This window comes from Malus domestica, chromosome 08 (genome assembly GCF_042453785.1).
Source record: "Malus domestica chromosome 08, GDT2T_hap1".
In the NCBI taxonomy this organism is placed as follows: domain Eukaryota; kingdom Viridiplantae; phylum Streptophyta; class Magnoliopsida; order Rosales; family Rosaceae; genus Malus; species Malus domestica.
Window position 1 is genome coordinate 26,059,240 of NC_091668.1, and position 27,056 is coordinate 26,086,295.

General features: G+C 38.3%; 2 protein-coding genes and 1 pseudogene across 2 annotated transcripts; all 3 read left to right on the top strand.

Moving 5' to 3' along the window:
* The first annotated feature begins 5,671 nt into the window (after positions 1 to 5,671).
* Positions 5,672 to 12,851, top strand: LOC103441732 (uncharacterized). The gene is given in 15 exon segments (XM_070826395.1): positions 5,672 to 5,751; positions 6,361 to 6,626; positions 6,706 to 6,940; positions 7,137 to 7,153; positions 7,570 to 7,831; positions 8,009 to 8,267; positions 8,270 to 8,348; positions 8,666 to 8,739; positions 8,938 to 9,043; positions 9,399 to 9,585; positions 10,078 to 10,175; positions 10,266 to 10,306; positions 11,212 to 11,661; positions 12,114 to 12,171; positions 12,285 to 12,851. Coding segments are annotated over 15 exon segments (2,304 nt in total). The 3' UTR covers positions 12,377 to 12,851.
* Positions 12,852 to 16,328: 3,477 nt separating this feature from the next.
* On the top strand, positions 16,329 to 17,384 carry LOC139198133 (uncharacterized). Its single transcript, XM_070826396.1, has 2 exons — positions 16,329 to 16,394; positions 16,704 to 17,384. The coding sequence occupies exons 1-2, from the start codon at positions 16,329 to 16,331 to the stop codon at positions 17,382 to 17,384; spliced, it is 747 nt and encodes a 248-aa protein (XP_070682497.1).
* Positions 17,385 to 21,881: 4,497 nt separating this feature from the next.
* LOC103441734 (probable protein phosphatase 2C 51) lies at positions 21,882 to 24,045 on the top strand (annotated as a pseudogene).
* Positions 24,046 to 27,056: the final 3,011 nt, after the last annotated feature.

Below are 27,056 nucleotides of genomic sequence, written 5' to 3' on the forward strand. Positions count from 1 at the left end.
TTCCTAAACGTGGAGAATAGAGGGCCTCTTTAATGGTTAAGACAATACCAATAGACAACATGATACAAGTCTTTCTGTATCCTTCAATCATGTTAGATGGGTCTGAAAGAGTTGTTAGAGGTGCTTTCTTTGGTATAAAGTTAGTAAAAGAGTGTCGCTCACGTAATGGTGTGCATGGAAGCACTATCAGCCAAACAATTAACTTCCCCACTAGACATACCTAGAAATAAATTGATTGAATTGGTCACATGTATAAATATAATTCCATTCATTCAATTAAGCAATTCAAGAAATAATATCCATAAAATAACAATCCATAATTCAAAACAAACCAAAACGAAACAAATTATTCCAAATACTTAGAAAAAATTGTTCAAAATTAAAAGTAAATTACAAAAAAAAAAACTACCTCAACTATGGGTCGAACCACAATTTCATACCTCATGTTTAAAAAATGACAAAGTCATACCTCATCTTACGAATTTGTTTCAATGTCATACCTCCGTTAGTTTTTTTGTTAAGTTTTCTGTTAAATGCTGACGTGACGTAAGATGGGCCTTACTCTTTAATCCAAATGCTTTAAAAAATTAAATCATAAATTTATTTAAATATTTTAATTAAAAAAATGGGACCCACCCCTACAAACTCATCTTGCTCACCAAATTAATCTTCGTAACCAAACATCCACAATCTCTATCTAATTTCAAACAGAAAACCCCAATTCCCCCCAAACCCTAACCCTAAATTTCAAATTAACCTCAATCACCCCCACATCAATGTCTACACCACCATTGCCATCGCCCACATCCTCCGCTAAGAAGCCTTAGCCAATACCATGGACCCAAGAGGAGACAGTACAGCTAAGGAGAGTCCAACAGAACTCGAGTCAGTGGGAATATTTGGTGGTGATCACAGCGACTAGGTGCAGCTACGAGTACAATGAGCCCTCGAAATCCACACGATGTGTTGCCGTAAGATGAAGAAGCTCCTGTAGAGACATCGCACTATAGAAAATCTTCGTCCTGCTATGTGATGGCATTTTTTTCAATGACTCGCTCTGCAGCGGAGCATCCTTGGGTGGGTCTAGAAAGAACCTTTCAAAGATTTTCAACCTCGCTTCCCACATCGCATTTGTAATCGGCGACTAGTACATTCTCGGCCAGAGGCTAATAGGCATTCGGGTAGAACCGTTAGGCCCATCTTGGGCCGAATATGGGTTTTCAAAAAGGGAAGAGAGAATGGCGACGACGGGAATGGTAGTGGGTGAATTGGGAGTTGCAAGAGAGGAAGAGAGTGAGTGAGGAAGAAAGTTTACCAAGGACCAGGAAAGGAAGAGAGTGAGTGAGTGAATGAGAAAGAGTGTTTTCCCAAGGACTGGGAAGAGACAATGGCGGTGGGTTTTGTTGTTAAGGGTTGCGGGGGAAAATTGTAGAGAAAAAAAAGAAGAGGATTTTGGAACAAAAAAAGGGACAAATGTCACATCTCGGCCTGGGCTTGACTCCGCCGTAGCACGATATTGTCCGCTTTAGGTCCCAACTACGCCTTCACGGTTTTGTTTCTAGGAACCCACATGAGAACTTCCTAGTGGGTCACCCATCATGGGATTGCTCTCGCGCGAACTCGCTTAACTTCGGAGTTCCGATGGAACCCGAAGCCAGTGAGCTCCCAAAATGTCTCGTGCTAGGTAGAGATTGTCATAACTCGGCCTGGGCCCCTACCATATCCCGAGCTCGATTCCGTCGTAGCACGTTATTGTCTGCTTTGGACCCCAACCACACTGTCATGGTTTTGTTTCTGGGAACTCACACGAGAACTTCCTAATGGGTCATTCATCATGGGATTGCTCTCGCGCGAACTAGCTTAACTTCGGTGTTCCGATGGAACCCGAAGCCAGTGAGCTTCCAAAAGGCTTCGTGCTAGGTAAAGATGGGAATATACATATAAGGCTTACAGGACCCTCACCCCTGGGCGATCATGTAAACCTTATATGTATATTCCCATTTTTGACACACCTTGACCCGGAATGTCCACTAGGACTCCGAATTGAGTTGTGTTGGCCGACACCTGGAAGGTGATGAAGCCATAAAGTATAATGATGTGAAAAATGTGAATAAATTTAAACCTAAAAATGCCAAAATACCAGAGTGCGCGGTGAGCGGGTGTGAACCCATTTCACATGCATTGTCATAGCTTAAGTAAGGTACAGTAGTATGGGTAAGAATCATACCCTTAAAGGTAGCCATTTATATTGAGAATCGCCAAGAATCCTCATCGATACGAACTTTCAGTAGCTAAAAACCTAGAGGGGCGCAAAATCGAAAATGTGAGTGGGCAATAACAAACCTTTTTAAAACCATTTCTCGTTCCAAAATAATAATAACCCCTCATTGTAAAACCCATATAATTTCCCAAAAAATAATAATACATACATATATAAAAATCATGCTCGAGAATAGTGAAAACCAAGTATATGCCATGTCAAGTATCTCAGCAATGATATAAGTAAGCCAGGTAAAATAAATCAATGTAAAATGATATGTCAGCCGGAGTCACCTAACACGACTTGTACGGCTGAGCCTATAGCTCATCTACCAATTCCTGCACACGAATCAAAACCATATTAGGTGGTTCCGACTTGTAGGTAACTTGTGATACTTCGCACAACCTTCATGTGATCATAGCACTTGAGCGTATCTATTTACACCCAGCCAAAACGCCCTTTGAGGCAAAGACGTTGACTTATGTTGACCGCCTTGTCGTGTCATGTAAGGTTCATTTTCTTAGCGTATTCTCATAATACTTGTCGCTACAGACGCGTGGGCCCAAATCGGACAATATCGTGCTACAGCGGAGTCGAGCCAGGGACATGGTGAGGGCCCGGGCCGGGATGTGACAATTTGGTATCAAAGCCAATCCCTGGCCGGAAGTGTGCCGACGAGGACGTCGGGCCCCTAAGGAAGGTGAATTGTAAGATCCCACATCGCCTAGGGGTGAGGATCATGTAAGTCTTATATGTATATTCCTATCTCTACCTAGCACAAGGCATTTTGGGAGCTCATTGACTTCGGGTTCCATCGGAACTTCGAAGTTAAGCGAGTTCGTGCGAGAGCAATCCCATGATGGGTGACCTACTGGGAAGTTCGAGGTATTTTAGGAGCTCACTGGCTTCGGGTTCCATCGGAACTCCCGAAGTTAAGCGAGTTCGCGCGAGAGCAATCCCATAATGGGTGACCCACTGGGAAGTTCTCGTGTGAGTTCCTAGAAACAAAACTGTGAGGGCGTGGTTGAGGCCCAAAGCGAACAATATTGTGCTACGACGGAGTAGAGCTCGGGATGTGGTAAGGGCCTAGGCCGGGATATGACAACAAAGGTAGGGGACGGATGGAGTAGGGAAAAAGATAGGGGATGGGGGTGGATCCCATAATTTCTTAATAATTTTTTTAAATGATTTTCTATATTTATTAAATTTTTTGTTGAAATATATTTATTAGTATTTAATTAATTTTTTAATTTAGTTAGGTAAGGATGTGGGTCCCATGCTTGCCAGCTCATAATTTAACAGTCAAACTTAACAGAAAAATTGACATAGGTATGACTGCAACGAATTTGTAAGATGAGGTATGACATTGTCGTTTTTAATGAGGTATGAGATTGTGGTTCGACCCATATTTGAGGTAGTTTTGCTTAATTTACCCAAAATTAAACCATAAACCTATAAAATACCCTAGTGGGTTCGGCCACTGGAGGTAAAACACCCTAAAACATGTCTAAAATTTATTCATCCATAGGAGCTGATGCTTCCTGAAAATCTGATATCTCCATAGATGTAGCAGCATCTTCCGGATGATCCACATGTGCAAAGTTAGACTCACAACGGGAATGATACTTGGCAATAACCTCGAGGGTAGCTCGGAATATGCATGACCAATGATATTTTGATCCACGGCAGTAGCACATGTCCATTTCGGTGGAAGTCGATTGAACGGGATCTTTTCCCTTGTTCTTGAAGTTTGGGGCCTTAGGGATAAGGGGTTAGCACTGCTGCATCACATTTCCTCTTTTGGGTGGGCCTTGATTCTTTTGACCTTGGGCCTATGGTGGGGCTTGCCACACATTGCCACGACCACGACGATTCTTATGTCGTTTGTGGTTACTAGAATTGGTCGCATGCGCTTCAGGTGTGGCGTTTGAGCCAGTCGGTTGAGCATGATAATTCTACATCAGAAGCTGGTTTTGTTTTTTAGCTAAAAGTAAAACAAAGATTAAATCTGAAAATTTGGTGAACTTTTAAGCCCTATATTGTTGATGCAGGATAATATTTGTGGCATAGAAGGTCGAATAGGTCTTCTTCAGAAGATCTAATTCGGTTAGTTCCACTTTACAGAATTTCAGTAGTGATGGATTCTACAAACTCCAGAGTTGTATTCATTCACGGACTTAAAGTTTTGAAAGCGAAGATGATGTCAGTCGTGTCTTGCTTCAGGTAAGTAGATGTCTTTCTGGTGATTGAAACGGTCGGCCAGAGTAAGCCAGAGGGTGCATGGGTCATTCTTCGCGAAGTACTCGGTCTGCAGTGCATCATGGATGTGTCTTCGAATGAAGATTATTGCAGTAGCTTTCTGAGCTTCGTCGACAAGTTTGTCGTCAGTAGGTGCCTTGTTGGTGACTCTAATACCCTTTGCAGTAAGATAAAGCTTCACGTCTTGAACCCACTTCAGGTAGTTTCTTCCAGATACTTCCGGAGCAGTGAAATCGAGCTTGCTCAAGTTCGACATGTCCCTAAAACGAAGGGTACAACAAAAACGTGGTTAGTCATATGGTGATCCATAGACATACATTGTAGGACATTCAGGTTCTATAGACATGTATTGGTTTTATTTATGCATGAAAACTACAGGTTTCATGTGGTAAGTTTTGAATGAAAACTTCAGGTTTCAAAGGCACTAAATATGAAAGTACATGTTAAATTTAGTTTATGAACGATTAGTTCATAAAGGAGAGGTTCATGCAAGAAACACAGAATGCAATATGTTGATTGAAGTGTAGTGGATTTAAGTTGTTTCAGGAACTCAAGTGTGAGAACTTCGGGACTACGAAATGATGTCAACGGTTCAAAGTATAAAAATAAATTTTTGAATCGTTAATGTCCAAAAGTGATATTCATGTCAATAATTTTGGATTAATTATCATATTAATGGACTGTAGGTCACTTTTAATTAATTCAATAGATCGGGACCAAACGGGGTCGATCGTGGAAGCAAGAATAATAATAACATTCAGGTTAAAATTATTTAAAATGCCAAAATTAGCATTGGATTTGAAAAACCATAGCCCAATAGCATTTGGGCTTGGGTGCTGTGAGTAGGGCAAAGCCCTAGAGGCTTTTGGGCCTCAGGTTTGGTTGCTAAGCAGCCCACATGTGGTTGCAGGCCATGGGCCGAGGGTTCTGGGTGAGCACAATAGCAATAGCTGCCGGAATTGGGCCAAAATTGGACTTGGGTGTAGGCCTAACAAAAGCTGGCCTTTGGGTTGGTTCGAGGACGCCTAGCCGAAGCTAGGTTTTGGGTTTTGGGCTCGGGGCAGGTCAAGCCTAGCAACAAAGGTTGTGGGCGAATGGGCCAAAGATTGGGCAAAGCCTAATGAGTTATAGGCTACTGCAGGCAAGCCTGTCATGGGCAAAAGGAAGCTCGGTAGCATTGGGTTGCTGGAGTTGGGCCAGGGACTCGGAACAATGGGCCAAGAAGGTTGCAGGTTTTCTTGGTTGGGCTAAAGGATTGCAAGCCCTATGAAGCTAATTAGACCGAAGGTCTAGGGTTCGGGTCAGCGCAGCAAAGCACAAAGGGCTGTTGCTATATGGTCCAAGGTGTCAAACAACATTGTTTCATGACATGCTCTACACAGTTGGGTTTCAGGCCAACGATAATGGTTCGGCGGAGCCACAGTAGTGGTGCGGCGGCTGTGCCGGTTCCCATTATTATTATTATTATTTATTACTCCTAAAATATTACGATAAAGATATAATAACTTACTGAAATTATAAAGCCAATAAAATTAGTTACTAACGAGAAAACAGTTATTAGCATTGGACAGAACAGAAAAAATGATAAATGAACTCCAAAAAACTAGCTTTGCACCGGTACGTAGGGACTCTTCAGTAATTACCCCTCGCCCCCAAACCGTGATGGTGAAAGCTGAGCGCGCATACGCGCTAGAGTGGACAAAATTATTTTTGGAGTGGAAATAACATTGTCCAGAAGAAATTAAAAAAAAAAGAAAAAAGAAAGAGGAAATAAAAGTTAAGCGCCAAAACATATTGATTCCCACTCTTTGTCCGAATAATCTCTGATACTTTGATTTTAGTCGCCTAACCGTAATCGCATTACTACTCGCCGCCTTCGTGACGCGCTCGTACGGAGGTGAATCGTCAACGTGCTTGACGCTGTACGAACATGGCGGTGCACCGGCGGTTTTCGAGTCCCAAGATTGGCTTCAATGGAGGCACTCCGACGGGTATGCTTCCCACTCTCGAAGCATGTCCAGCTGTGAAACGGCCGTGCTCGAAGATCGTACAAGGCCGCTGGAGGATCGCATTCTCTGCGCTCTCAACGTCCGCATTCCCTTTTCTGGTGCGTTCCGCAACCTCTCTCTTTCTCTCTCGCTGATTTGACAATAAATTGGGGCTTAGTCTGATTTTCTTTCACGCAGGTAATGGTGGTGGAATTGAGGAGGTTAGAGTTGGAATTGTTGCTGTTTTTGATGGTCATAGTGGTAGTGAAGCTAGTGATATGGCTTCCAAGCAGTTACTGGAGTATTTCGCTCTGCATATGCATTTTCTTGTCAGTGCTTTGTATTCTGCTATGTTGGAGAATGCTGCCTCAAGAACAGCAAGATTGCATAATTCGGATGGCTTTCAAGATCCTCAAGATTCCGATATTACTAGGTGGTTTTTGTTTGTTTGAATAAATTCTTTAGTTTTATTTGCTTTCTTGATAATATTTTCATAATTTTGGTATTAATTTTAATTTAAGTTCACTGATCATTTCTCAGGATCGAGCATTCATTGCAACCCCACTTTGATGCATTTTTCCAGTCGGACATTTTGAAAGAAGCGTTGTTGAGGGCAATTCATGATATTGATGCAAAATTTTCCAAAGTATATCAACTTTTCTCTGCTTACTTAAAAATGTTCTTTTGCTTAATGTGTTATATCCAATTACTCTTATGTTGATCTTGCTCTTATATCCTTATACTTTCAAAGGAAGCATCTGCAAAAAATATTAGTTCAGGTTCTACAGCCACGATTGTACTACTAGCTAATGGTCAAATTTTAGTTGCCAATATTGGAGACTCGAAGGCTTTTTTGTGCTCGGAAAAATCTATGTATCTTGTATCTCGTATCTTGTAATGGAATGTTTATTGTTTTAAAACACATGCATTTTGGGTATAATGAGAACGCATTTTTTTTTTATTTCTGTGTGCTTGAAAATGCATAGGATTTGCTGTTTAGTTTTAATTTCAAAAGATCAAATGATGGTCGAGGATATTTATTCTCTTGTTTTCGTACTGCAGCCACTTGTCCGAGGCTATACACTCAGGAGAGGCATAAATGTAATAATGGTCCTGTTTCACGTCCAAGAAACTATGAAATGTTTGAATTGGCCAACCCTGAGGCAATGACTTTTTCTGCCAAGGAATTGACAAGAGACCATCATCCAGGCAGAGATGATGAAAAGTTTCGGGTGGAAACTGCTGGTGGCTATGATCTTGCATGGGGTGGTATGCCTCTTGTAAATCATATTTCACAAGCAATTGGTCGTGTCTCAATTAAAAGGTGAGGTTCAGTGACAACAAGAAACTATGTAAACGGTAAACCCCATTTGATCCTATTGTACTTTGGCAAGAGCTTCTGATTTAGGGTATGTTAATGATTCATTCAAATTTGGTTAGTACTCATCAACCTAATTTATGCTTTTACTCAAATTCTGTATTCGCTCTTGATTGTCATCAGGTTTGGCGTTCTCTCTGCACCAGAGTTGACAGATTGGCAACCCCTGACTGTAAATGATACCTACCTTGTAGCTGCATCTGCTGGAGTTTTCAGGAAACTGAGCGTGCAGGATGTTTGTGACTTAATGTTGGCAGCACAGAGATATACTCCTGGGAGATCAGAGTTGTCTTCGCCCTGTTCATATTCATTAGCTGACTGCAAAGTAAATACTGCAATGGAAAAGGGGAGTGTGGGCGGTGTAGCAGCTGTAGTCGTCACATTGGTATCTACTGGTTTGCAGAAAGTTTTTTGAAGGAAAGATCAGTTGAAGAGAGGCCTTTAAAGTTAGTTGAATGTTCAGGTGAGTTTCTTATGCTTTTAAACCTTCTTCAGTACCTTAATTGCACGGGGAGGATTTGCAATCTTACTTTGTAAGAATGCAAGATTAAAGTGATTAGTAATATCAATTGAAGTGGTTGACTGGTCGCAAGACTCACAACCTTAGTACATTGATGAACAAAAGGGAGCATCTCATACAAAGATATCAAAGAAGGGAACAAATGACAAGTAGAATTTCTTTTGATACCATATTTAAGAACATCATCACATGAATTCTTTCATAATGTTTTACACTGGTTAATACAGTCTTTTGATAATTCTTTCATTTGCATTGATCAGGCAATGTCTCTGCATATGACCTAAAGAAAATGGACCATGCTCATGTCGCTAATTCCAAATTTGAGAGGTTACTGGTAAGCCTTAAATCAAATTACTTTGTCATTTTACATATTCTTTTTTTCTCCTAATGTAGACTTCCTTTCTGTTTGTAGCCGTTGAGTTACTTGGATCTTTATTGTAGACTTCCATTCTGTTTGTAGCCGTTGAGAAAATTGGATGGCTAACTGTCAATAGAATGAATAATGCTTACTTTTACCGTATTGGCTGTTCAGCAGCTTGATGAACGTGCAGATTACATGTTGCAAGCAACAGACAAGCACAAAAGTCATCAGTTTGACATGCCTCAGGTTCAATCGGATACCGCTGACCAACTGTATGGTAAGTGGACGCAGGTGCCAAATCCAGGACTTCATTGCATGTTAGTGTTGGAAATATACTTGGTATTAATAACGTGTGATATTGTTGTTGCTTTTAATTAGTTCAATGGCAAGCCTGTGAAGTCGCTCTACAAACTGTCTTTGAAATTTTCTCTTCTTACTATGCAATCAATTATATTGTCTAGAGTCACTCAACACACAAAAAATCACTTGACACATAAGTGCACACACACATGCACATTCCTGATGTACAGTAGAAGCTAGAAATTGAGACGAACAAGGCTTACCAGAATTGTATTGCATTGGTATATTTTACACACAGAAACTTTTACTGTTTCCTTTTGTTCTGATTTTAGGCGGACCTCTTATGCTGTTCCATAACCTGGATTTGTGTATGCACCTGCCAATGACTGGCGACAATGCTAAGAACCAATCTACAAATTCTGGAGGCTCTTCAACGTCCCTTCCTCTGTTTGATTCAATTTCATTCGACAAAGCTGGTTTAAATAGTGAATCATTTGAATATTCAGTGCCTCAGAGGAGGTACAAATATTTTCTTTACTTGATTGTCTCTGCATGGTGTCCTTGGTGAAGTAGATCATAAGACCAGAATGTTGTGACTTTGACATAAGATAATATCTTGAAATCAAATTTGTACAACTGCAGAGTTTGTATGTGGGCAATATCTGGTTTTTACTGAAGTTTGGTTGGAGTCTTTGATCTTAGTTTTGACTTGATGTATATGCGCATAATCATTCATTCACACTCACAATGAAGAGCAGAGGAGAAATTCCATTGCTTGCTGTAGTGGTCTTGTGTATCTACTTGATTAAATTTCACTTGCAAGTGTGATGTATATTCATTTGAAAATATATCATGGTGTTTATATCCATTCTCCTGCAAGTGAGATGCCACCTGTTTTTTGCTCTTTTAAGTTTATGCTTATGCTATACTCTAACTATGCCGTATGTTGATTTGATACTGTATCTTATTGCCAGAAGATATCTAAGAAACATTGTCCTTACTGGCTGGTAGGTATGTTCTAAGAAAGCGGTTTGGCTGTGGATCATATGGAGAAGTATGGCTGGCTTATAATCCGGACTATCATCAAGACAGCAATGCTTCATACTCGAGTGGGAAAAATAACACTATATCTAGTTATCTTTTTATTTTTATGACACACACTTTAGAGATTAACTCATTTGCTCACTATTTTCATGCAGGCCCTCCTGATGACAACTTGTTCATTTTAAAACGCATAATGGTAAATTCCTTTGTTCACTTAAAGTTTGCAACCAGATGTGGTTCAGTAGATCCTGATATTATTTTCACTGTGCAGTGGATCATGTTTAGCATTAGCTGTATTTCTTTTAAACTTATTTTCAATTTTTTTTGCAAAACCTGATTTTGTTCTGTTTTCTTTTAATGTATAGTAGCTTGATTTGTACTAAAATGAAGACATTGACAAGTAAACACTGTGAAGACATTGACAAGTAACACTGAAAACTAAGACGTGCTTCACACAGCAAAGGGTCGTACCCAGTGCACAAGGCTCCCGCTTTACGCAGGGTCTGGGAGAGGTGAATGTCGGCTAGCCTTACCCCCATTTATGGAGAGACTGCTCCCAAGTCTCGAACCCGAGACCTACCGCTCATGGGCGAAGGCACTTGCCATCGCACCAAGTGCGACCTCTACGTGCTTCACACAGCATTAGACCAAAATTGGGTTTGTCAGAATTAACATCCTAATAGATACTTTTGCTCATCTTAAGAACTCTGTTGCCTAGTTATTTCTTAAGTTGTTGGTTTGTTTCTCATTCTTTTGTATTTCCAATGAAGTTGGACTGTTAAGATCATTCGACAAATACATCGGAATATTCAATTTAAATCTTGTATCAGGCTTGTGCTTTAAAAGCGTGCTGAGACTATAAGCTCTTACTAGTACTTGATGTTTCATCCATTGGTACTGTCTCACAGTCATGCTTCCTCAGTTGACTTAAACATAAATGGTTATATGGAGTTCCATGTTTGGTTAGTTCTTGTTTATTGAATATTTTTAGAGATAAGAGTTATGATATTTCATGGAATATCTTTCGATGAATTTTTACAGCTGGTATTATTCTAAATTCTTAATAGCGGTCTGACTGGGAATTTGTTAATTATCTCACAGGTGGAGAGAGGGGCTTCTGTTTACTTAAGTGGTTTAAGGGAAAAGCATTTTGGAGATTTTTTCCTAAAAGCCTCTTCTTGTGTTGAAGGTTCGGTATCAGTTGGAGCACTAAGCTTTGTCTTTAATAATTCTCAATTGAATTTCGATAACCTGTTACTCTAATCAACTGACTCAATGTCATATGGAATAGGAATGCGTAGAGGTTTTTGTGAAGAAGGTTTGAAACATATTGCAAGATATGTAGAGTCGGTGGAGTCTCGCGTAAATGAAATATGGCTTGCATTTCATCATGAGGGTATTTCGCTGTCAAAGCTGATTTATACTGTGGGAGATGACACGGATGTTGATGAAGTCGAGCATTTCCAGATCTTGCGTCCATCACAATGGTTGCACTGGTTGAAGACAACAAAAGAAGGACAGGAGCAAATGCGCAGTCTGATATGGCAGTTGGTAGGTCACATATTTAATTTCTATGAAACTATTTTGTTACTCTGTAAAATACTGAGTCTCATAGCTAGCTTGTATAGGAGGTTTCTTGGATTTGATGGATGCCTTACCCTTAATTTGTACAGTTTTGGGATTGTCTCATTCTTTTGCTAGGTAAAACAACTTGTGGTAAATATCAATGATAAATTTCCAAAAAAAAAAAATTTTAAACCAGCAAAGAAATAATACTTAATCTTGTTCAGCAGATTGCATTAGATCCAAAGATTGTGGGTTGCCTGTGCATGCGTGGGTTTGTTGTCATAACCTAAACCAAAACCAGTTAACCGTGCTTTGTTGTAATTAGTCTTAAATTGGTTCTTTTTCTGTATGTTTTTGGGTAACCATATTTGTCCCTTTTTTTTGCTTTTATGACCAACACACTCATTAAATACATGGCCCTTCTTGATCTCTCCCAGCTGACTGCGTTGAAATCCTGCCATGACCGCAAAATTACCCACCGAGATATCAAGCCTGGTGAGTGTTCAAGCATCTTTCAATGGTTCGCCCTTCAAGTAACTGCCCTCTTCTTGGCTATAGAACCTTTTTTTTTTGTGTGCGCCTTAGAAACTTAACTGCACTTTTGGCAGGAAACATTGTCATATGTTTTGAAGACAAACACAGTGGGAAATGTCTGAAAAAAAATTCACTTGGAGAGAAGAAAGTCAGCTTTCAAGTATAGGTTTTTCTTTCTGTTCACCTTTATACTTGCATGTGGCTTTTTATGTTTATGTTGTTAAATGGTTTGGAATGGTGATTGATGCCTTCAATTGGGACAATACTTTAGGCACATTATCGACTTTGGGAGCGCAATAGATGAATTTACACTCAAGAACTTATATGGCTCTAGTGGACCATCTAGGTATCGCGTTTATTCATTGTGTCAATTTTATCAAATCATATAATGGTTTTACCGATAGTCACTGGTTTTGTGCTTCAATAGAGATGAACAAACCAATGAGTATACTCCTCCCGAGGACTTACTCTATGCTGATTGGTATGAAGGGCCAACGAGCACGAGATTGAAGTATGTTCATCTTTTATAAATTTAGCTCATTTACTTAAATTGCATTTTGTTTGTCAGTGATCTAATAATAAATGCTATTGTATGTGACTGATGGACTAAGTTTCCTTTGACAGTTATGATATGTGGAGTGTCGGTGTTGTGATCCTAGAGCTTATTTTAGAATCTTCAGAAATATTTCAAGTTACGGATTACACACGTATCTTGAAATATATCTGAAACTATTTAGTGTCAGTGTACGTGTGTAATTCGTAACTTGAAATATTTCTAAAGATTCTAAAATAAGCTCTAGGATCACAACACCGACACTCCACATATCATACCTGTCAAAGGAAACTTAGTCCATCAGTCACATACAATAGCATTTATTATTAGATCACTGACAAACAAAATGCACTTTAAGTAAATGAGCTAAATTTATAAAAGATGAACATACTTCAATCTCGTGCTCGTTGGCCCTTCATACCAATCAGCATAGAGTAAGGCCTCGGGAGGAGTATATTCATTGGTTTGTTCATCTCTGGTGAAGCACAAAACCAGTTACTATCGGTAAAACCATTATATGATTTGATAAAATTGACACAATGAATAAACGCGATACCTAGATGGTCCACTAGAGCCATATAAGTTCTTGAGTGTAAATTCATCTATTGCGCTCTCAAAGTCGATAATGTGCCTAAAGTATTGTCCCAATTGAAGGCATCAATCACCATTCCAAACCATTTAACAACATAAACATAAAAAGCCACATGCAAGTATAAAGGTGAACAGTAAGAAAAACCTACACTTGAAAGTTGACTTTCTCTCCAAGTGAATTTTTTTTCAGACATTTCCCACTGTGTTTGTCTTCAAAACATATGACAATGTTTCCTGCCAAAAGTGCAGTTAAGTATCTAATGCGCACACAAAAAAAAAAGGTTCTATAGCTAGGAAGAGGGCAGTTACTTGAAGGGTGAACTATTGAAAGATGCTCGAACACTCACCAGGCTTGATATCTCGGTGGGTAATTTTGCGGTCATGTCAGGATTTCAACGCAGTCAGCTGGGTGAGACCAAGAAGGGCCATGTATCTTAATGAGTGTGTCAGTCATAAAAGCAGAAAAAGGGACAAATATGGTTACCCAAAAACATACAAAAAAAGAACCAATTTAAGACTAATTACAACAAAGCACACTTGTTTTAAGCACTCTAGTGTGAGTGGTGGTGTAAAAAGGTACACCAACACTCACACTAGAGTAAGCCGGATGTGGATGTATTTGATCCCCCGAGCTTTGTTCGCCTAAGGCTCTAAGCATCAAAAGACAATATAAAAAAGGGTAAAAATCTCAACTGCTCACTCATGATAAGTGATGTGCGGGAGTGTAATTATGCATGTCCTCCCGCACAGTATATATGACTTTGTCACCTTTTTATTGTTTAAATAAAATCAACGGTAAGTTTTGTCCAAATAATATCAAAACCTTATATTTATCTTCTACCTTCAATTTAGACAAAATTTACAAGTTAACATTCTGATTTGGCCCAATAAAATGCTAACTCTTTATTTTTATTCTTTCTGTAGTGGTCCAAATTGAATATATATATATTGAGGGAGAAGGCAACAATGGTGAAACATTCATAATCTCAAAATCGCCCTCTCATTAAATTTTCAAATAAAATAAGAAAATCACAATAAATTTTATTTTTATTTTTTTTTAAAAAGCCAACCCACAGAGTGGTTAGTAATTGATTTTATTATTTTTTGAGATATATTATTATTTTGTTTTTCCTTTTTTGTTTTTTTTTTCAAATAAAAAATAAAGAGGCAACAATATAATCGTTATGAGCGGTATGTTTCAACCAATTAAACTATAAGCTCCTACAGATCTCTATATGCAATTCGCGTCTGGTAAGATGCTAGCATAAATGATAGGATAATACTTTTTTTTTTAAAAGTAAATGAGAGAATAATACTTAGATATTCAATAATAAGTATCTTATTTACTCACCGTTTGATTTGGCCAGATAAACAAATTTCATGTGTTTGTTGTTTTTAAAGTTCAAGAAAAATTAAACAACTTATATATTATGGTTTAAAATAATAAAATATCTGTTATAATATTATTGGACAAAATAAAGAAGTGAGTACTCAATGGCGAGAACTTAAATTGTTACTTTTATCACATTTTTCATATCCACATGTGTTGGTAGACTCTACCTCTATTAGAAAAGTAATTTATGTGTTATGAAAAATATAGCAAGTGAAGAATTCTTATATCCTGAATGATATAGGCCTCGTTTAAAAATGTTTTAAAATGATTGGAAGTAATTTCGTTGAAGATATTTTTGAAACAAATTCTTAAAAAAATCCAAGTGAATCCTAGAAAAATACAATAAGTGCTTCGAGTAAGAAGCACATATTTGTTACTTTTTACAAATAACACTTAAAAGTATTTTTGAAAACTAAAATTAATTTCACTAAAAACATATTCATGTTGTAAATAGTGGGTATGTTTGCCCACATGTGTATAGTAAAGTATCACATCTGTATAGTATAAACTCACAAGCTAAATAGTAACCCTTTTGTAATTTTCCATTGAAGTTGCTCTATAAATAGAGTTCTTAGATTGTTCAAATAAGAGAGAACATCAAGAAGAGAAAAGGAAGAGAAAAACATCTAATAGCAATAATATACATTACTTCCTCTGCAACAGCTTGTGTTGGTATAATACTCTGCAACTACTTCGTTCCTTTTCTGAGTAAAGGTTATATCTCTAAATTTTGCCTATTTATAACATGTTATCAGCACGACTCTTTAATCATTTTCTCTTTTCCCTTCGCCGAAAGAAAAAAAAAAGTTTCCTCTAAGGTTTTTACTGTTCTTCTTCTTCCTCTGCCTTAATTACTGGATATACCCTCGCGAAGAATTGTTTGCACCATGTTTACTTCTAGTTCTCCAACTAACAGTTACTTATATTTTTGATTTCTTGTTTGGTGTAAATATTGACTACTGACCCACTGATTATTTATGCAATCCAAGATTGTGCGGTTCTATCGCCTATCTTGGACTGCAGATCTAATTATCCTGCATATTTAACTTTACATATTTAATTTTATCGCAATCTTAGGTGGTGTGAAATAATCACCCACCCTGCTTTACATACTTAATTTTATCGCAATTTTAGGTGGTGTGAAATAATCACCTACCCTGCTTTACATATTTAAATTTTATCACAATCTTAGGTGGTGTGAAATAATCACCCACCCTGCTTTACATATTTAATTTTATCTCAATTTTAGGTGGTGTGAAATAATCACCCACCCTGTTTTACATATTTAAATTTTATTGCAATTTTAGGTGGTGCGGTATAATCGTCCACCTTACTCTACATATTTAAATTTTCCTGCTGTTTAAAGTAGTGCGGAATAATCGCCCATCCTGTACTTGTTTCGATGAGAATGGTGCGGTACAATTGCCCTTCTCATTAATCTCGAGCCTGAAGTTTCGAGTACTTAACATTTTGGCCTGAAGATCAAAAATTTGTAAGAACCAGAAGTTCTAACAATATATTTCTCCAGAACACATATTATTGCAAGTTTTTACACACCTCATTTTTCTTTCAGAAAAGAAAATGACAAACTTGGCAAAACTTAATTTCGCTGCCCTGGACATTACTGGAAAGAATTACCTTACCTGGGTACTGGATACCAAGATCCATCGGGAAGCAGCGAATCTTGGAGATACCATCAAGGAAGAAAGCAGCTCATCTTCTTAAGATCGGGCAAATGCCATGATTTTTATTCGTCGCCATCTTGATGAGGCACTAAAGAGCGAGTACTTAACAGTTAAAGATCCGTTAGCCCTCTGGAATGCCTTGAGAAGCAGATACAATCACCAGACAACGGTGATTCTTCCAAGAGCTCGCTATGACTAGACTCACCTAAGGATCCAGGATTTCAAGTCAGTGGCTGAGTACAATTCGGCGTTGTTCAGAATTACCTCTCAGATAAAGCTATGTGGGGATACTATTACTGAGGAGATGTTATTGGAAAAGACTTTCAGCACATTCCACGCCTCTAACATGGTCCTGCAGCAGCAGTATAGAGCGCGAGGCTTCACTGAATACAACCAGCTGATATCTGTGCTCTTGGTAGCTGAACAGAACAATGAGCTCCTGATGAAAAACCATAATTCTCGACCTACTGGATCAGCACCGTTCCCAGAGGTGAATGTTGCTTCCCTTGAAAGGAATACCATATCCTCCCGTGGCAATAATTACAAACGAGGACGTGGCCACAAGCAAGGCCAGTGGAAAGGGAAAGGCAAGAACCATGGTGTCCAGTTTCACAACCAGGTTCCAAGTCATAATCCAGGCTTGAGCTTTAAAAATGCAAATCGCCAGAAAGGAAAAGCTCATGTGAACACTCATAGAAATCCTGAAGGAGGTTGCCATAGGTGTGGTGGCAACGGACATTGGGGGAGTACTTGTCGCACCCCAAAGCATCTAGTGGAGCTATATCAAGCTTCCTTCAATGAGAAGGGTGTCGAGATCAATTTCTTCGATCAGGCTCAACCAATGGAAACCCCTGATCCAGTGATCAATTTATCAGGACAGTTAAATACAACCCACCTAGATGCTACAAACTTTATTAATGAAAGAGGGAATGAAGTTTATGGGTCCGGTTGAATTATTTATGTTTAATGTACTCCTATTATTTGTACTTGTGGTTTAATGCTCGCATTTTCAATTCAATAAAAGTAGTATTCCAATATGAATAAATTGCTTTTTCTTTACTCAGAGAACATGGATAAAAATTATGGTTATTCTCAAAACAAGAGCAATGGCGGAGAATTTTGTCTTGCAGACAATGCAACCACGCATTCAATACTTCGAGATTGAAAGTATTTCTCGAATTTGGTACTTGCAAAAGTAAAGGTAACAACAATATCAGGGCAATCAGATGTAATTGAAGGCTCAGGAAAAGCCCAGATTATGTTACCAAATGGAACAATATTATCCATAAAGAATGCATTATATGCTACTCGATCCATTCGAAATTTGTTGAGTTTTAAAGACATACGTCTAAATGGATACACATTGAAACGAAAAGTGTAGAAAATGTGGAATATTTATGCATTACCTCCAATGATACCCAGAAGCGTATATTGAAGAAGTTGCATGGTTTATCGAGTGGATTGTATTATACATACATAAAGACAGTTGAGGCATATACTGTCATGAACCAGAAGTTCATTGATTCAAAGGTTTACATGCTTTGGCATGACCGTCTAGGTCATCCAGGATCTACTATGATGCGTAGAATCATTATCAACTCTAGTGGACATCCATTATTGAGCAGACACATTGATGTCTCAAATGATAACCCTTGCAAAGCTTGTTCCCAAGGGAAGTTGGTAATTAGACCATCACAACTAAAGGTTGATGATGAATCCCCATCATTTTTGCAAAGAATTCAAGGGGATATTTGTGGACCTATTCAACTACCTTGTGGACCATTTCGATATTTTATGGTTTTGGTTGATGCATCTACCCGATGGTCACATGTTTGCCTATTGTCTACTCGAAATGTAGCTTTTGTGAGACTTCTTGCTCAGATAATTAAGTTGCGAGCACAGTTCCCAGATCATCCCATTAAGTCCATTCGACTTGATAACGTTGGTGAATTTACGTCTCAAACCTTTGATGATTACTGTATGGCACTGGGCATTGATGTTGAACACCCTGTTCCTCATGTCTATACTCAAAATGGTTTAGCAGAGACATTTATCAAGCGGCTTCAATTAATAGCCCGCACTCTGCTCATGAAAACGAAATTGCCAGTCTCTGCATGGGGACATGCCATATTACATGCTGCATCATTGGTTAGATTGAGACCTATAGCCAACCACCAATATTCATCAATACAACTCGTGTTTGGACAACAACCAAACATTTCCCATTTACGAGTTTTTGGTTGTACTGTTTATGTGCCTATTGCACCGCCACAACGAACTAAAATGGGACCTTAGCGCAGACTAGGAATTTATGTGGGCTTTGATTCACCATCTATCATTAGATATTTGGAACCTTTGACTGGTGATATGTTTACAGCTCGTTTTGCTGATTGTCATTTTGATGAGACAGTTTTCCCGATGTTAGGGGGGAGAAAAGACTGTTCCAGAAGAACGGCAAGAATTGACATGGGTTGTTCCCACCTTATCTCATTTTGATCCATGAAGCACTCAATGTGAAAATGAAGTGAAAATGATTGTTCATCTTCAAGGTATTGCTAATCAAATGTCAGATGCATTTAATGATGCTTCGAAAGTGACAAAGTCACAAATACCAGCTGTAAACGCACTTGCAAGGATTGATGTCCCTGTTGGACAAAACAAAGTGGCAGCTTATGATTCATCCAGTGCACGCCTGAAGCGTGGTAGACCCCCAGGTTCAAAAGATTCAGCCTCTCGAAAGAGAAAGATGAGGGCACAGTTGAACCCAAATGATATCATTCAAGAAAAGAAATTGAATGATAAATCCATAATTCATGATTCTGTACTTCCAGAAAAAGAAAATGTCCTTGATGAGACATCTGTCCCTGAAGAGACAGAAGTACATGAAGCAAAGAAATATCCATAAATTATGCATGTACTAATGAATTATGGGATCAGAATGAAATAATCATCGACGACATGTTTGTATTTGCAATAGCCACTGAAATTATCTTAAGTGATGATATTGAGCCCCGCTCTGTTGATGAATGCAGACAGAGACAAGATTGGCCTAAATGGAAAGATGCAATCCAGGCAGAATTAAATTCCTTAGAAAGACGAAGTGTTTTTGGACCAATAGTTCAAACCCTGCCTGGTGTGAACCCCGTAGGTTACAAATGGGTATTCACAAGGAAACACAATGAGAAAAATGAGATTGCAAGATATAAAGCACGACTCGTTGAACAAGGTTTTTCACAAAGACCTGGAATTGATTATGAAGAGACATACTCTCCTGTAATGGACTCAATTACGTTCCGTTATTTAATAAGTTTGGTGATTTCAGAAAAACTTGACATGCGACTTATGGATGTCATCATCGCGTATCTATATGGAGAATTAGATATTGACATATATATGAAAGTCCCAGATGACTTAAGTTGCCTAAAGTAACTAACAAACCACGAGGTATGTTCTCAATCAAATTAATGCGATCATTGTATGGGCTGAAACAATCTGGGTGAATATGGTATAATCGTCTCAGTGAGTATTTGATTAAAGAAGGATATGCCAACAATGTCATCTGCCCTTGTGTGTTCATTAAGAAATCAAATATTGGATTTGCTATAGTGACAGTATACGTCGATGATATGAACCTAGTTGGAACCCCTGAAGAGCTCAATAAAACTGCTGAATATCTGAAAAGCGAATTTGAAATGAAAGACCTTGGAAAAACCAAATATTGTCTCGGCCTACAGATCGAGCATTGTGCTAATGGAATTTTGGTCCATCAATCAGCTTACATGGAAAAGATACTGAAGCGATTTGGCATGGATAAGGCTTATCCACTTAGCACCCCAATGGTCGTTTGTTCTTTGGACATTAAGAAAGATCCATTCCGTCCAAAAGAAGATGATGAACAGGTCCTTGGTCCAGAAGTACCATATTTGAGCGCAATAGGTGCTTTATTGTATCTAGCACAATGTACTAGACCAGATATAGCTTTTTCAGTTAACTTATTAGCTAGGTACAGCTATGCTTCAACAATTTGTCATTGGAAGGGAGTCAAAGATGTTCTACGATACCTTCGTGGGACAACAGATATGGGTCTTTTCTACTCAGACAAGCCCACAAATGATCAGATTCTTGTTGGATACGCAGATGCTGGTTTTCTCTCCGATCCGCATAAAGCCCGCTCACAAAATGGATATGTGTTCACTTATGGAGATACTGCAATTTCATGGCGATCAACGAAGCAAACGCTAGTTGCTACATCTTCCAATCACTCGGAAATAATTGCTTTACATGAAGCAAGTCGTGAATGTTCTTGGTTAAGATCAATGATCCATCACATCCGGAATTCATGTGGTCTACCTTCAAAGATAGACACTCCAACTGTCATTCATGAAGATAATGCAGCATGTGTCGCCCAGATGAAGGAATGATTCATTAAAGGTGATAAGGCTAAACACATATCTCCAAGATTTTTCAGTGCACATAAGCTTCAAAAGGGTAAAGTTATTAAAGTCAGACAAATCCGTTCCAATGAAAATTTAGCAGACTTGTTCACCAAATCTCTACCAAAGTGCACATTTAGAAGTTGGTGTAAGGAATCGGATTATGTCGGCTTACAAATTTGAAGAATGCGGAATCAGGGGGAGATACAATTTAGAGGAGCATCCATGATACATGCATGTTGTACTCTTTTTCCTTCGATTAGGATTTTTCCCACTGAGTTTTTCCTATCAAGGTTTTAACGAGGCAACATAAGCATGCTCAACACCATCTAGGTAAAGTTGTACTCTTTATCCTTCGCTATGGTTTTTTCCCACTGGGTTTTTCTAAGCAAGGTTTTAACGAGGCAACTGATACTGATATGTGGGCATCTAAGGGGGAGTGTTGTAAATAGTGGGTATGTTTGCCCACATGTATATAGTAAAGTATCACATATGTATAGTATAAACTCACAAGCTAAATAGTAATCCTTTTGTAATTTTCCATTGAAGTGGCTCTATAAATAGAGCACTTAGATTGTTCAAATAAGAGAGAACATCAAGAAGAGAAAAGGAAGAGAAAAACATCAAATAGCAATAATATACATTACTTCCTCTGCAACAGCTTGTGTTGGTATAATACTCTGCAATTGCTTCGTTCCTGTCCTGAATAAAGATTATCTCTCTAAATTTTGCCTATTTATAACAATTCAGTTATTTAAAAAAATATTTTCAAACGAGTATACATGTCAGCAAGTCATAGCAGACTAGCTGTTTGAGCGAGTGTAGCTAGCATTTTCTCAAAGACAAAGAAAAAAAAAGGAAAAAATAAATAAAAAAAGGGAGGAAAACAGAACATTTGAAGAAAGAAAAAACCGAGCGCTACAAGGACTCGGAAATTCTTGAATGCATATATAAAAGGAATTTCAGGAGTGATGGGAAGTGACGGTTGAAGCGAAAGAGAGTAGCAGCGGTAGACGATGGAGTGCTCCGGAGTCCTCCACCTATTTGTACTGGGATTACTATTCACCAGCCTTCCGACGCTGTCCTACGGAGGAGAATCGTCGTCGACGTGCTTGGCGCTGTACGAACATGGTGGAGCTCCGGCGATTTTTGAATCCCCAGAATGCCGTCAATTGAAGCACTCTGACGACTCCCGACGCACGTCGCTTTGTCAAACAACCATGCTTCAAGGTCGGAGAAAGTACTTGGAGGATCGCACTCTCTGCGCTCTCAACCTTCGCATTCCCTTTCCTGGTTCTCTTCTCTCATATGTATATATTATCTATATAATTAGGGTTTTTGTGTTATCGTCTGAAGTTCTTGGATTATAACGCAGTTGGTGTATGCTAATTTTTGGCTGGCTTAATGGATAAGTAATTAACCAAAAATATTATTAATCCATGTTATGAGAACGCTGATACATATATGTATATGTATACATACATATTATGTATTGAACAATTGAAGAATATAATGTGCTAATTTGGAGGTGCAGGTAGAGTAGGGATTATGGAAAAGGTTAGAGTTGGAGTTGCTGCTGTTTTTTATGGTCATAATGGTGCTGAAGCTAGTGACATGGCATCCAAGCTTTTCTTGGAGTATTTCGTTTTGCATACCTACTTTCTTCTCGATGTATCGCTTTCCGCTGCATCATCTGGAGCACCAACATTGCAAAATTGGCATGGATTACTCAATCGGCACCAATTGGATAATGCAAGGTGCTGTTTCTAAATTGTCATATAAATAATTACTCTGGATAGAGCTGCTATTAAGTTATTTACTGATTCTTGATTGATGATCTAATTGCTGGTTTAATTTGTCTCCGTTTCATGATAACAAGTTATTGGATTTAGAAACAGTGATATTATGCTTAGTCCATTAATGCATTCTCAGGTTTAAGCATTCGTTGCAAGCAAACTTTGACGATTCTTTTCGCTTTGACATCTTAAAAAAAACATTGTTGAGGGCAGTTCATGATATTGATGCAAAATTTTCTAAGGTATATTTATATCTCTTCTAATTGTTTTTTCTATTCTTTCTTTGAAATTATTCTGCATACTACTTTTGGATGGCCAAATCTTAGTTGCCAATATTGGAGACTCAAAGGCCTTTTTGTGCTCGAAAAAATTTCAGACTCTTGTAGAGGCTAAAGGTATTTTTCTTTCTTTTTTTGGTGTAAAGGCACATCTGTTTTAGGTAACATGGTTTATTGGGAACTTTATGTGATGTTTCTTCTCTCTCGCTCTCTTAAAATCATGTATTTTTCTGCATGCATGTATGGATCATTGAGCGTAAGACTATTTAGTTTGTATGTGGAAAGATTAAAAGCATGACATAGGTTATTTACCTGCTGATGTTTGTGGTTATTGCAGCTGCTTATTTAAGATTGTACATGGAGGAAAGGCGTAATGGTGTTATCTCACATCGAAGGCGCAATAAAAACTTTGAATTAGCTCCCGCGGATGGGTTAGTGCATTTATCTGTTAAGGAATTGACAAAAGATCATCATCCAGACATAGACGATGAAAAACTTAGGGTGGAAAATGCTGGTGGAAATGTTCTTGAATGGGCTGGCGTGCCTTGAGTAAATGGTTAGCTGGCTGTTACCCGATCTATTGGCGACATCTCCTTTAAAAGGTAATAAGTTAAAGAATAATAGGATTATTTTTAAGGTTTGCATTCCTTCTTTTTATGCTACTGATCGAACGATGACATTAAAAGATGTTCTCGTTTAAATATCTTGTCTTTTGTGACATGTAAAACTAATTTAAGTTGCTGTTGACTGTCATCAGTTTTGGCGTTGTATCAGAACCGGAGTTGACAGATTGGCAACCCCTGACTGTAAATGATACATATCTCGTGGCTACATCTGACGGAGTTTTTAAGAAGCAGAGCTTGCAGGATGTTTGCGATCTGTTGTGGGAAGCACGAAGTCGTCATCCTACAAAATTGGATCTCTCTTCAGCTGGTTCATACTCATTAGCTGACTGCATTGTAAGTACTGCATTTGAAAAGGGCAGTATGGATAATATGGCAGCTGTTGTAGTTCCATTGGCATATTTTCGTTTTTCTCAACCGGAGCCATTGCTACGTGTTTTCTCATTTGCAGCTAACAACTCCTCTTTAGTTCATAATGGGTAGATCTGTTATATGTTTTGCATTCTTTCGCAACTCGCTTGTTTTCTCTCATACAAGAAAAGATGTCAATCAAATGTACATATTTAGAAATGACTTATACAAAACATTTTTGAGATTGATTCGACTGTTAAGATTCAGCTAGCGCTAAATCATCTGGAGCCTTACTATAAACTTTGATTGGCTATTTTTGTTTTGACAAAACGACGAACATGCTTAGGACTTACTTGTTTCAAGCAAGGATGAAGCATGGAGATCGTTTACAAAATTTTAGTCATGGACGGAATTTTATTGAGTCAGCTAGCTTTTGTATCCTGTGATCTTCTTGTTGCTTCAGCTTATTAGTTGTAACTTGTATGGCAAGGCAAGCCTGTGAAGTTGCTGTTTGTTCAAACATGTGTTTCCTATGTGTGCTTAAATTTATCACGTCTTATTAATTTTGTATGCTTACGAATATTATACCAAAATTGAGTTGCACATCCGTTGCTGCACACCTTAATTTTTTATGACATTCGAATTGAATAGATTAAAAATAAACAAGAGATAGAAATAAGAAAATGTGTTCCCCATGAAATTGAGTAAATGTTGCTCTTGGTTTTATTTTTCGGAATGATGTCGTGGCCTAGGTTCGTGCTCAAGTCCTTCGTATTTTTTAAGTCAAATTCAATTTTTATCAAATTAGTAATTTCGTTTTGGAAATTGCACATTTATAATATCCCACTTGAACAAAATATAAAGAACACCAAGATTTTAACGAGGTTCCTCAACAGTCAGTGTAAGTGGAGTACGTCCTCGGAGCAGTAGGAGCTCACTCAATAATCCACTATCAACCAAATGGGAGTTTACAAAGTATTGACAAACTCACAACCCAAAACCTCAATACAACCAATAGCTCTCACATACCAAAGAAACAAATAGAGAAAGAAATATAATGAATAATTTCTTCTCTATACATATAGCCCAAACTATTACAACAACAACTACTTTGGTGGATGATTACTAACCAAATGAAGCAGCAGCTTCTTCTTCCTTTTGGGCTCTCTGCAACTCTCCCTGCTCTCGGCATCTCCCACTTCTCTCTGCAGCTCTAAACTGAAAATGAGTTATCCCTCTCTTATTTTTCTCTTCATACGAAGAAAACCAATAATTATGGCTTTGAAAAAAACCACAAAACAAGGAAACATAATCATGATGCCTCCTCATGATGATATTCCCTCATCATTTTGTCCTTCATTCTTTTGTTTTGTTTATTAGCCGAAAATGGATGCCAAGTTGGCCACTAATTTGGCCACTATCCAACAATCTTCACCTTGGCCAAATTCCGAAAACACCATTATAAGCCAACCAACACAAAAACACTCCCAAACACTAGCAAGAGAACAACTCATGCCGAGCCAAATGCTCCAAAAAACTCCTACTGCTTATCGCCTTTTTTATATAGGCAAAATGTGAGCCAAGTTCAAGCAGTGAACAAATTTGGCTACACCAACAACCTTAGTTAACATATTAGCGGGGTTGTCTTTAGTTGGAATCTTCTGGAGAATGATTTCTCCTTCACTAACAACTTCACGAACAAAGTGATAACGCACATCTATGTGTTTGGTCCTCGCATGGTGAACCTAATACTTAGCCAAATAAATGGCATTCTAACTATCACAATGCACCTCCACCTGCTTCTGATCAACCCCCAAATCTCTAATCAGCCCATGTATCCAAATGACCTCCTTTATAGCTTCAGCAACTGCCATATATTCAGCTTCTGTAGTAAACAAGGCAACATACGACTACAAAGTGGACCTCCAACAAACTGGTTCTTTAGCCATAGTAAACACATAGCTTGTAGTAGACTTCCTTCCATCCAGATCACCTGCATAATCTGAATCAACATAACCAACTGCAAAATGACCAATACCAGAGTCATCTCTCTCAAAGCATAAACCAACATCTCGAGTACCATGGAGATACCTCAATATCCACTTAGCTGCTTACCAATGCTCTTTACCTGGATTATGCATATATCGACTCACCATGCCAGCTGCATGAGCAATATCCGGTCTTGAGCATACCATTGCATACATTAAACTACCAACTAGATTTGCATATGGTATATTTTTCATTTGCAGCTTCTCCTTATCAGCTTTAGGACATTGTAGATAATTCAATTTAAAATGAGGAGCCAAAGGGGTACTAACCGGTTTGGTTGAATCATGAACTCCAAACTTCCGAATCAACTTCTCAAGGTATTGTCTTTGATTCAAGCATGCCAAACATTTATCTCTGTCTCTAGTGATCTCTATGCCAAGGATCTTCTTTGCTTCGCCAAGATCCTTCATCTCGAACTCATTCTTCATTTGCTTCTTCAATTTCTCAATCTCTTCGACATTCTTTAAGGCAATCAACATATCATCAACATATATCAATAAATAAATGAAATACCCAACTTGCAACTTCTTGAAGTACACACAATGATCATATTGACTTTTAGAATAATTTTGGCCTCTCATAAATTTATCAAACCTCAAATACCATTGCTTTGGAGATTACTTCAAGCCATAAAGTGATTTCTTCAATTTGCAAAACAAATATTCCTTCCTTTTCACTATATACCCATTCGGTTGACACATATAGATCTCTTCATTCAAATCACCATGTAGGAAAGTCGTCTTCACATCGAGTTGCACAAGCTCAAGATCATATTATGCAACAAGAGCTAACATAATACGAATTGAGAAATGCTTCACAACCGGAGAAAATATTTCATTGTAGTCAATGCCCTCCTTTTATGCATACCCTTTAGCAACTAATCTTGCATTGAATCTCATATTTCTTTTCTCATCAACATCTTCCTTCTTGGCATACACCCATTTGCAACCAATAGCTTTCTTACCTTTAGGTAACTTAGCTAACTCCCAAGTCTTGTTCTTCAAGAGAGAATTCATCTCATTTCCTATGGCATTGCACCACTTCTCATTTTCCTCCTCTCAATGGCTTCCTCAAAATTGGATGGAATCTCATCA

What these genes read in the sequence shown, in the direction of transcription:
- LOC139198133 (XM_070826396.1), top strand. Translation starts at nt 16,329, where the DNA reads ATGACAAACTTGGCAAAACTTAATTTCGCTGCCCTGGACATTACTGGA. An exon ending in GAAAGAATTACCTTACCTGG is followed by an intron (nt 16,395 to 16,703) that starts GTACTGGATACC and finishes ATTACCTCTCAG; the next exon opens with ATAAAGCTATGTGGGGATAC.